The 9,212-nt window shown below is 52.5% G+C and overlaps 1 protein-coding gene across 3 annotated transcripts; it reads right to left on the reverse strand.

Annotated features, from left to right (window-relative positions):
- Positions 1 to 1,834: 1,834 nt before the first annotated feature.
- Positions 1,835 to 8,159, reverse strand: LOC118144792 (uncharacterized). Of its 3 annotated transcripts, none has more exons than XR_008474181.2 (3): positions 7,814 to 8,159; positions 4,730 to 4,935; positions 1,835 to 2,683 (listed from the first exon to the last, which is right to left on the reverse strand). XR_008474181.2 is itself a non-coding variant. In XM_054239365.2 (3 exons), exons 1-2 carry the CDS (start codon positions 7,029 to 7,031, stop codon positions 4,906 to 4,908), a joined length of 912 nt encoding a protein of 303 aa, XP_054095340.2. In that variant the 5' UTR covers positions 7,032 to 8,159; the 3' UTR covers positions 1,836 to 2,683; positions 4,730 to 4,905. The 3 variants fall into 3 exon arrangements, 2 of the variants coding, with proteins under 2 accessions (XP_054095340.2, XP_054095339.2); XM_054239365.2 differs by having other exon boundaries at positions 1,836 to 2,683; positions 6,150 to 8,159; XM_054239364.2 differs by having other exon boundaries at positions 1,839 to 2,683; positions 5,259 to 8,159.
- Between the last annotated feature and the right edge of the window lie 1,053 nt (positions 8,160 to 9,212).

A 9,212-nucleotide genomic window follows, 5' to 3' on the forward strand; every position in this document is an offset into this window, starting at 1 on the left:
GTGCCTGCCACAATACCCAGCTAATTTTTGTATTTTTAGTAGAGATGGGGTTTCACCAGGTTGGCCAGGATGGTCTCGAACTCCTGACCTCAGGTGATCCACCCGCTTGAGCCTCCCAAAGTGCTGGGATTACAGGTGTGAGCCACCATGCCTGGCTTAAAAACTTTTTTTTCTAAGAGAGATGAGGGTGTTGCTGCATTGCCCCAGCTGGTCTTGAACTCATGGCCTCAAGTGGTCTTCCCATCTTGGCCTCCTAAATGCTGGTATTCCTGGTGTGAGTCAGCACATCCCCCATCCCCAGGGCCCCCGCTGGCTTTTCCCTTAAGGAAGACTTTATTTAGGACTATTGTGGTAGGTGTCAAGACTATCACAACAGGAGAGAGACTACATTCAACTCCAAATACAGCATAGACAGCTGAGCGTTTGCAGGCAGCTAGCTGAGAGGGATGGGGGCATGCTGTCAGTGGGTGGAAGTTACTAAGGGGTTCCTGTTAACTCAGCGCCACAGGATTCTTGCTAAAACTGGGCTAGGCAGACTGAAGACAGGGTCCAAGGATGAGGCCTAGTCAAACAGAGGGCTCAGAAGAGCAGGTCTAAAGTTTGCTCAAGGAGTCTTTGTCACATGCCATGTGATCTTAGAACCAGTCCCCTCCATTTTTCCAGGTGAGGAATTAGAGGCTCAGAGAAACAATTATTTGCCTGAGGTTTGCTTTAGTGCATCTCACCCCCAGGGGGCTGGGCCCTAAGGTTCTGTCCACAGCTGCCCCCTGCCCACAAGCTATAGGTAAAAGGACCTGGGCCCCAGTCCCTACTTTGCTACTAGACTCATTGCTGTGCAATCCTGCTTACATCCAGTCCATCTCTGGGCCTCTCAATGTGACCCAAGCCACGAGGGAGTCCTCTGGCCGAGCCAGGGGAACGCAAGGGAGCTGGGTAGTCCAGGCCTGGGATGGGCAGGGCACTAATTACCGAGAGCTCCTCTGGAATGTTAAGTACTCGGCCCTGGAATGCAGCTCCTGCTGGCTGCAAATCCCCCTGCCATCAAACAGGCCCTGCCATGGTGATAAAGATCAGGGTGGGCAGGCCCGGGGGCCCTGTCTAGGGAAGCCCACCAGGAAACACATATCTCTGGCCTCTGCCCCCATATCTCTCCATTTAGAGTTCACTCTATCTTAGAGCTTGAGCTTGGCTCAGAGCAAGGCTTGGCGAGTGTACTAGGGGGCTTCCAAAGCGGCCCCCAGTGGTCTCCACCTCCTGGTGTTAATGCCTTTGTGGAATGCCCTCTCCTCCAGTGTGGGCTAGGCTTAGTGAGTGGCTCCTGACAAATAGAATACAGCAAAAGTGATGGCACGTTGCCTCTGATATTAGGTTGCAAAAAGACTGTGGCTTTCATCTTGGGCACTCTGTTGCTCTCTCTGAGTGAAGCCAGCTGCCATGTCATGAGCTGTCCAGTGAAGAGGTCCACGTGGCAAAGATATGAGAACAGTCTCCAGCCAACAGCCAGCGAGGCCAGCCAGGCCAGCCAGGCCAGAGAGGAACTGAGGCCCACAGGCGTGCAACCCACAAAAACAGAATCTTGCCAACAGCCACGAGTAGGCTTAGAAAGGATCCATCCCCAGATGAGCCATCAGATGACTGTTGACCTGGTTACAGATTGATTGCAGCCTGAGAGAGACCATGAGGCAGAGGACTCAGCTAGAAACCCATGCCCAGATTCTTGACCCAGTGTCAAATACAGTGAGTTCTAAGTTTCTCTTCTAAGAAGCAGTCTGTCAGTATGTTCAATTTCCTTGTTCTTTGTTCTCCATTTTAAAGTTTATCTTCCTCGTTCTGTCTCCTTGCCACTAGTTTGAATAAACAACCTTCCTGTCAGCTCTAATGAGTAGTTTGCATCTGTACCCCGGTCACCTGCTCCATCCTGAGTCATCCCTGGTCACCTGCTCTGACCTGAGTCACCTTTAGTCACCTGATCCATAATTGTCTTTCCCACCGAAATTGCTCACCCCGCCACTCTGGCTCATATTCCTCCTCTCTTTAAAACTGTCCGACCTACCCTCTACGGGAAGACAGAGCTCGTTCAGAAAAAAACCGGGCCGCAGGTTAGAAGAAAGTCTTAAGTTCAGGCTTTATTGAGAGGAAAGAGCCTCCTGGCGGACCAGCCGGGAACAACAGGAAAATGGCCGCGCCGCTCAGAGGAGCAGAGTTCTTTTATAGGGAGCTGGTCAGTTTAAACCTCTGGGCGGGAAGCTGGGCCGCAGGAAACTGGGAGGCGGGAAGCCGGGAGGCAGGAAGTTGGGGAGAGCTGATGAGGCGGGCGGTGATTGGTCAGCCGGTTGCCGGGCGGGAGGTGGCTGCGGCCGGGGGGAAGGCCAGGACGGTATGTAGAGTGAGAGAGAAGGGAGTCCCTTTGTGTGGGAGGGGGAGGGCTTTCACGACAGGGACAGAGTTTTCCAAACATTCCCGACTCCTTAAAGAAAAGAAGAGAGGGGGTCAGGGGCGTCGGTTGTCTCTCTGGCTACTTCCTGCTGACAAGGGTCTACGGGGGGTTCTGAAGAGGTTTCTTTTCCTAAGGAGCCTGGATGTTCCGGGAGGGGTCCGCTTCCAGCACCTGTTCGGGGTAAGGTCGGAGCAGCATCTGGTGGATGGTGACTCGAGTTAGTTCTTGAAAGCGCCGCTGTAGGAACTGTAGAAAACAAGGAGCGATAAGTAAGATTAGGCAAACGGCTATCAGGGGCCCAAGCAACGGGGACAAGAGGGTATACACAGAGGAAGACCACTGTGCTGTGGCTTCAGCTGAGAATTTTTGATTCTGCAGGTTAACTTCTGGAGGTTCTCAATTCGGGTTTCTACTAGGCCGGACTCATTGATGTAGTAGCAGCACTCTTCTTGTAGGAAGATGCAGGTTCCTCCTCGCTCGGCGGTGAGGAGGTCTAACGCCCGGCGATTTTGTAGGGCGACTTGAGCCACTGAGGTGATCTGTCTTTGGAGAGAGGCTAAAGATTCTGCAGAATTGTCGATGGCGGCCTGAAATTGAGAGGTTAGTCGTGCTAGGGCCTGACGGGAGTGGGCTAGGGCTCCTCCCCCTATTCCGGCTCCTATGGCTGATCCGGCGAGAGAGACCTACTATGAGGGGTAAAAAGGCGGCCCGTCGTACACGATGATGTATGAATTGTTGTTGGAACTCTGCTGGGGAGTAAATGGTTAATCGGGGTACGAGGGTTACTGGTAGGCATAGGCTGCGGGAGGGTGTAGAGGGGTTGAGGGTTTTGAAAAGTGTTCTGTTGCACCATAAACAGGTTCCATGAGGAGCGGTGAGATTGGTGGTTATGGGTATAGTGGGGCTGCAGGTGGGAGAGCTGTTCCCATAGCAGACTGGTGTTCGCTGGTTTGGGGGCAGGTAGACCTCGACATCTGCTATGGGGGTAGCCCGGGAGGACGGTTTGGAGGAGCTGGCGTGAGTGTTAGATGGGACTGCGACTAAAGGGCTTTGTCCTGGGGTGGCGCACATGAGGCATGAAGATAGCTTTGGTAGACTCGTTCGGTTGGCAAGCTGGTTAGTGATTTTTAGGCCTTCATTGAGGAGGGTTAGCCATGAGAAAGGTTGAGAGGATGGCTGAAGTTGTTGGGTCAGCGTTTGTTCCTGGGTGTGAATGGAGGAGTGAACTTCTTTAAGGGTAGCGGGTAGAGCTACCAAAGCTCTCCAGATATAGAGGTGGGAGGAGGGGTACCCGGTATTTATGGTGTCGTATACAGCTGCTTTTTGGAGTGTGGTCCAGCGGGAGTTTGAAGGGTCAGGGATTTGGACAGAGTGATAGGGAGGACGGCTGAAAATGTGGTATTCCAGCTTGGAGTCGGAGTAATCGGCGCTATGGAGTGCTGGGGGGGCGGCGCAACTCGTCCAGGTGCATCTTATGCAATTTAGGTGAGATGACATTTTGCAGGGGCCTTTTTGATCATAGAGAAAACAGAGGACAGGATTATGACCCCAAAAGTCATTTCGGGGTATGTTTTTGAAATCAGTGAAGTTTAGAAAGATGGGTGAGTTGCACCCTGTAGGGGGGCAGTCATAAGTGGAGAGGAGGTGGTTGTGGCTGTAGGGAGGGGTGTTGCAAATGTGTGTGGTTTTGGTGTAATTTTCAGTTAGGTAGAATCTCCATATAAAAGAAGGAGGGTTACTGGAGGTGTTGTGGGGTTCTGGTAAGCTTAAGAGATAGAGGACCAGTAGAGGTAACATTCTAGGAGGATTTGGGAGGCCCATGAGATGTTCTCTTTACTCTGGTTAGGTGCACCCACAAGGAGATTTCGGCGACTCTTACTGCTGAGGGGGTGGTGAGGATGACTGTGTATGGCCCTTCCCACCTGGGAGTTAGTGGCTTTGGAGAGAGTGACTCTATAAGGACCAGGTCTCCTGGGGAAACTTTCTGTATTTGGTTAGGGGAGGAATCAGGCTGGGGACGGGAGATATCAGTGTGTTCTTGGAGAAGAGCTCGGAGGAGGGTGAAATAGGGCAGGTAGGTAGATAGAGGAGGGGGGTCTGGTGGTAGGGGGGAGGAGAGTAAGAAGGGCCGTCCGTATAGCAGCTCAAAAGGGCTGAGTTGTGAGGGGCCCTGGGGGCTTGCTCGAAGCCTTGTCAAAGCAATAGGAAGTAGGGTAACCTAGGACTGGCGGAGTTCGAGGGCAAGTTTTGTTAGGTGTTCTTTGATGAGGCCGTTGGCCTGTTCTACTTTACCTGAGGACTGGGGATGGTAGGCTGCATGCAGTTTCCACTGAATCCCTAAGGATGTGGAAACGGCAGTGGTGATCTTAGAAATAAAGGCAAGTCCGTTGTCTGACTGGATGGTAGAAGGAAGGCCGAATCGGGGAATGATGTCCCGGATGAGGTGCTCGGCTACAACTCCTGCGGTTTTATAAGCTGTGGGGAAAGCTTTGATCCAGCTGGAGTAAGGAAGAAGGGGAGATGTTACATTGCTGCAGGTCTGTCACCAGGGCCTGGCTGAACAGGTGGGGGCTGTCCCGGAAGCCTTGAGGGAGGACCATCCACGTTAACTGTTGAGACAGATTGGTGACAGGATCTTTCCAGGTAAAAGCAAAGAGGAAGTAGGAGTCGGGGTGTAGCGGGATAGAGAAAAAGCATCCCTAAGATCTAGGACTGAAAAGTGGGATATGTGAGAGGATGGTATAGGGGTTGGGGACTACAGGATGGACCGGAATGACTGCTGCATTGATAAGGTGGAGGTCTTGAACCAGGCGGTACTGACCTGAGGGCTTTTTCACAGGCAGAATGGGAGTGTTGCAGGGGGAGTTTGCAGGAATGAGTAGTCCTTGAGCTTTCAGTTTATTTATGATAGGTAGGAGGCCGAGGCGGTGAACTTTGGAGATAGGAAACTGAGGGCGAGAAGGGAAGGCTGTGGGGTCTTTTAGGTGTATGAGTATGGGTTGGTGGTGTGAGGCTACAGTGGGGGTATCAGTATCCCATACTTTGGGATTTACGTCAGGGAGGAGTTCGGCCAGAGGAAGGGGGGAAGGTGAGTTGGTGATGAGGGGTAAGAGGAAGGTTTCTGTGTGTGGAAAAGTAATGGTAGCTTGCAATTTTACTAGGATATCTCACCCTAGGAGAGGTACAGGGCAAGAGGGAATGACTAGAAAGGAGTGGGTAAAAATGGAAGGGCCAAACAGACAGGTTAAGGGTGGAGTTTGGTGAGGAGTGGAGGGGGACCCATCAATTCCTATAACAGAGACCTGGGAAGGGGTGGATTTGCCTGAAAAGGAGGGAAGAACGGAGTAGGTAGCCCCCGTGTACGCTCTCACCCGCTACCTGGAGCATGACCCTGGGCTCAGCAAGGGTAACTGAGGTTGAGGAGCCAGGGCCCTGTTAATCATCCCTGAACCCTAACAGCTTTGGGATTGGAGATTCCTGAATGCCTGGCTCCTGACCAGCTGAGGCAGAAGCCTGGCTCCGGGGGATGTTACCCTGCTGCCCCCTCGTGCCAGAGTTTTGAGGAACTGAGGCCTGAGGTGAGTTAGGGCAATCCGACTTCCAGTGTCCCATGAGCTGACAAATAGGGGTGGCTGGGGGCAGGCTTTTCACCAGTGCCCTTCTTTTCCACATTTGAAACACGCCCCGGGAGGGGTGCGGGTATTTGCTTTACCCTTGTTATTTCTGCCGGCCGAAGGGCTGCTACTAGGGCTTGGGTCTGTAGAGTGACTTTCTGCTTCATGCGAGTTTGGCGGGCAGCCTCAGCCGCATCTTCCCTGGCATTGAATACTTTAAAGGCCATTTTTACCAAGTCCTGTATAGGGGTTTTGGGGCCATCTCCTACCTTCTTCAGTTTTTTCCAGATATCAGGGGCGGACTGAGATATGAAATGAGATGCTAGGACAGTCGCCCAGTTTTGTGAGGCTGGGTCTAGGCGAGTAAAGCAGGTAAGGGCGTCTTGAAGATGGGTGAGAAACAGGGCAGGGTTTTCATCGGGTAGTTGGGTGACTTCTCTTAGTTTATCATAGTTTACAACTTTGTTAGATACAGTATCCATTCCCCTGAGGAGGTATCTAATCATGCGGTCTCTCTTGGGTATATCAGACCCTCGACTAGCCTGATAGTCCCATTGGGGGTCTTCACTTGGGATTACTTTGGGGCCTAGGGGGATCTGGTTATCTATAGCATGATCTTTATCTGCTTGGTGTCTGGCTGCCGCTAGGATGCGCTCGTGCTCTTCTGCAGTGAGGGTGGAGGTACAGATAACACGGATATCATGCCAAGTGAGGCTGTAGGCTTCAGTGAGGTATTGGAATTCCTTAATATAGGTGGACGGGTCGGCTGAGAAGGATCCTAACCGTTTCTCAATTTGGGACAGGTCTTGGAGTGAGAAAGGAACATGGACCCTGACTAAGCCTTCAGTGCCTGCTACTTCTCGGAGTGGGGCCAGGATAGTTGGTTGGTGAGAGCGGGTGTGGGCTGCCACCTGGGAGGCAAGAGGAAGTGCGGCCTCCGAGGGAGGGGGCCCAGAGGGAGTGGAGGAAGGGCGAGGCATGGCCTCTGAGGTAGGAGGTGCAGAGGGAGTGGGGGAAGGGTGTGCTGTTGATGGCGACTGGTTGCCAAGGTTGGCAGGAGGGGACAGATGTTCAGGCAGATCTTCCGATGAGGAGTAGGGAGGGGGAGAGGTAGTGGAGGAAGATTTACGAGGGGTACGAGCTAAGAGGATTTGGTAAGTGGAGCAGGAAGAACATAAGTCAGGGTGGGTACGGAGGTCCCAAAAAGCCTGAACGTAAGGAATTTCATTGTCTTTGCCTGTGTGGCGACAAAAATTGTCGAGATCTCAGAGGGTGTTGAAATCGAAAGTGCCAGTCGGGGGCCAATGTGACTGGTTACTGAGTTTGTATTGGGGCCAAGCCACCTGGGACAGGAAGACAAGCTTTTTCTTTCTGAGGGTTTGGGAGTATCCCAATTTGGTAAAATTTCGCAGCAAGCACTCAAGGGGGGTGCTAGAAGGTATTTTGGACTCCAAATTTCCCATGGCGGGCATAGCTACAGACCCTCCGGCGCGGTTGGGTAGATGCAAAGAAAAGGCGTCCCCTTTCGTTGCAAATTCCCCGGAGTACAGTTAAGTACGGTTAGGGAAGCAGTCAGAGGGGCGTCCCCCGTCTGGCAGCTACCCCTCGGAAGGCTCCTGGAGCCGGAACGGAGGACTTCCTCGGCTCAGCCGAGACTAGGTGAGGAGTCTGTGCGGAACGCCGGAGGGGAGCAACTGCACCGTGCCGTAGGAGGAGGAGAAGGGAAGCGGGGGAAGGTAAAGCAAGAAAAAGCTTGGCTTACCTTAATCAGAGCGTAGAGGTGGCAGGGCCAATGTTGGGTAGGTCGGGGGAGGGGGCCGTGGCTGGGCCAGCGGCCCCAACTCCTGGGTTTCGGTACCACTTGTCCGACCTACCCTCTACGGGAAGACAGAGCTCGTTCAGAAAAAAACCGGGCTGCAGGTTAGAAGAAAGTCTTAAGTTCAGGCTTTATTGAGAGGAAAGAGCCTCCGGGCGGACCAGCCAGGAAGAACAGGAAAATGGCCGCGCCGCTCAGAGGAGCAGAGTTCTTTTATAGGGGACTGAAGGGCTGAGGGAGTGGGGAAGCCGAGAGAGCCGAGGTGGCGGGCAACAGTTGGTCAGTTTAAACCGCTGGGCGGGAAGCTGGGTGGCAGGAAACTGGGAGGCGGGAAGCCGGGAGGCAGGAAGTTGGGGAGAGCTGATGAGGCGGGTGGTGATTGGTCAGCCGGTTGCCGGGCAGGAGGTGGCTGTGGCCGGGTGGGAAGGCCAGGACGGTATGTAGAGTGAAAGATAAGGGAGTCCCTTTGTGTGGGAGGGGGAGGGCTTTCACGACAGGGACAGAGTTTTCCAAACAAAAACAGCCAATCAGAATTAGCTTAGACTGTGCAGTCCAACCCTAGCCAATAGGGGAATGACAGAGCAGTAGGGATAGGGGCTATCTACCTCAAGGATAAGAACCCCTTCCCCTCTCTTGTTCAAGTGTGCTCTCACCATTGCTCCAACCATGAGACATACCCTTCTGTAGACATAAATTGCCTTGCTGAGAAAATTTATGTTTGAGTGCTATTTCTTTTATGGCACTGAAAATTTATTTCCAACACCAGAAAACTGTGATATCATAAATACCTGTTGTTTTAAGTTGCTAACTTTTAGGGCAATCATTATGTAACAATGGATGACTGATACAGCACATATCAATCAAGTGCTCATAGTGTGCCTGGCCCCCTTCCCATCACTCTTTCCCCCGCCACCCTTAGGAGGTCAGCCCATTTGATAGCCATGGAAACTGAAGCAGGAATGAAAGCCCAAGGCCAGGCTCTTGAATTTCAGCACCCATGGAAAACTCAGGACATCCTACTTGAGCTTTGTTTTGAGACAGAGTCTCCCTCTGTCATTCAGGCTGAAGTGCAATGGCGTGAACTCAGCTTTCTGCAATCTCTGTCTCCTGGGTTCAAGCAGTTCTCCTGCCTCAGCCTCCTGAGTGGCTGGGATTACAGGCATGCACTACCATGCCCAGCTAATTTTTGTATTTTTAGTGGAGACAAGTTTCACCATGTTGGCCAGGCTGGTCTCAAACTTCTGACCTCGGGTGATATGCCTGCCTCAGCCTCCCAAAATGCTAGGATTACAGGCGTGAGCCATTGCACCTGGCCCTATCTCAGTTTTAACAAGGCATTTTCACC

This window comes from Callithrix jacchus, chromosome 8 (genome assembly GCF_049354715.1).
Source record: "Callithrix jacchus isolate 240 chromosome 8, calJac240_pri, whole genome shotgun sequence".
Classification (NCBI taxonomy): domain Eukaryota; kingdom Metazoa; phylum Chordata; class Mammalia; order Primates; family Cebidae; genus Callithrix; species Callithrix jacchus.

Bases quoted from the DNA above. Each gene is read 5' to 3' on its own strand.
- LOC118144792 (XM_054239364.2), bottom strand. From the start codon at position 7,031: ATGCCTCGCCCTTCCTCCACTCCCTCTGGGCCCCCTCCCTCGGAGGCC.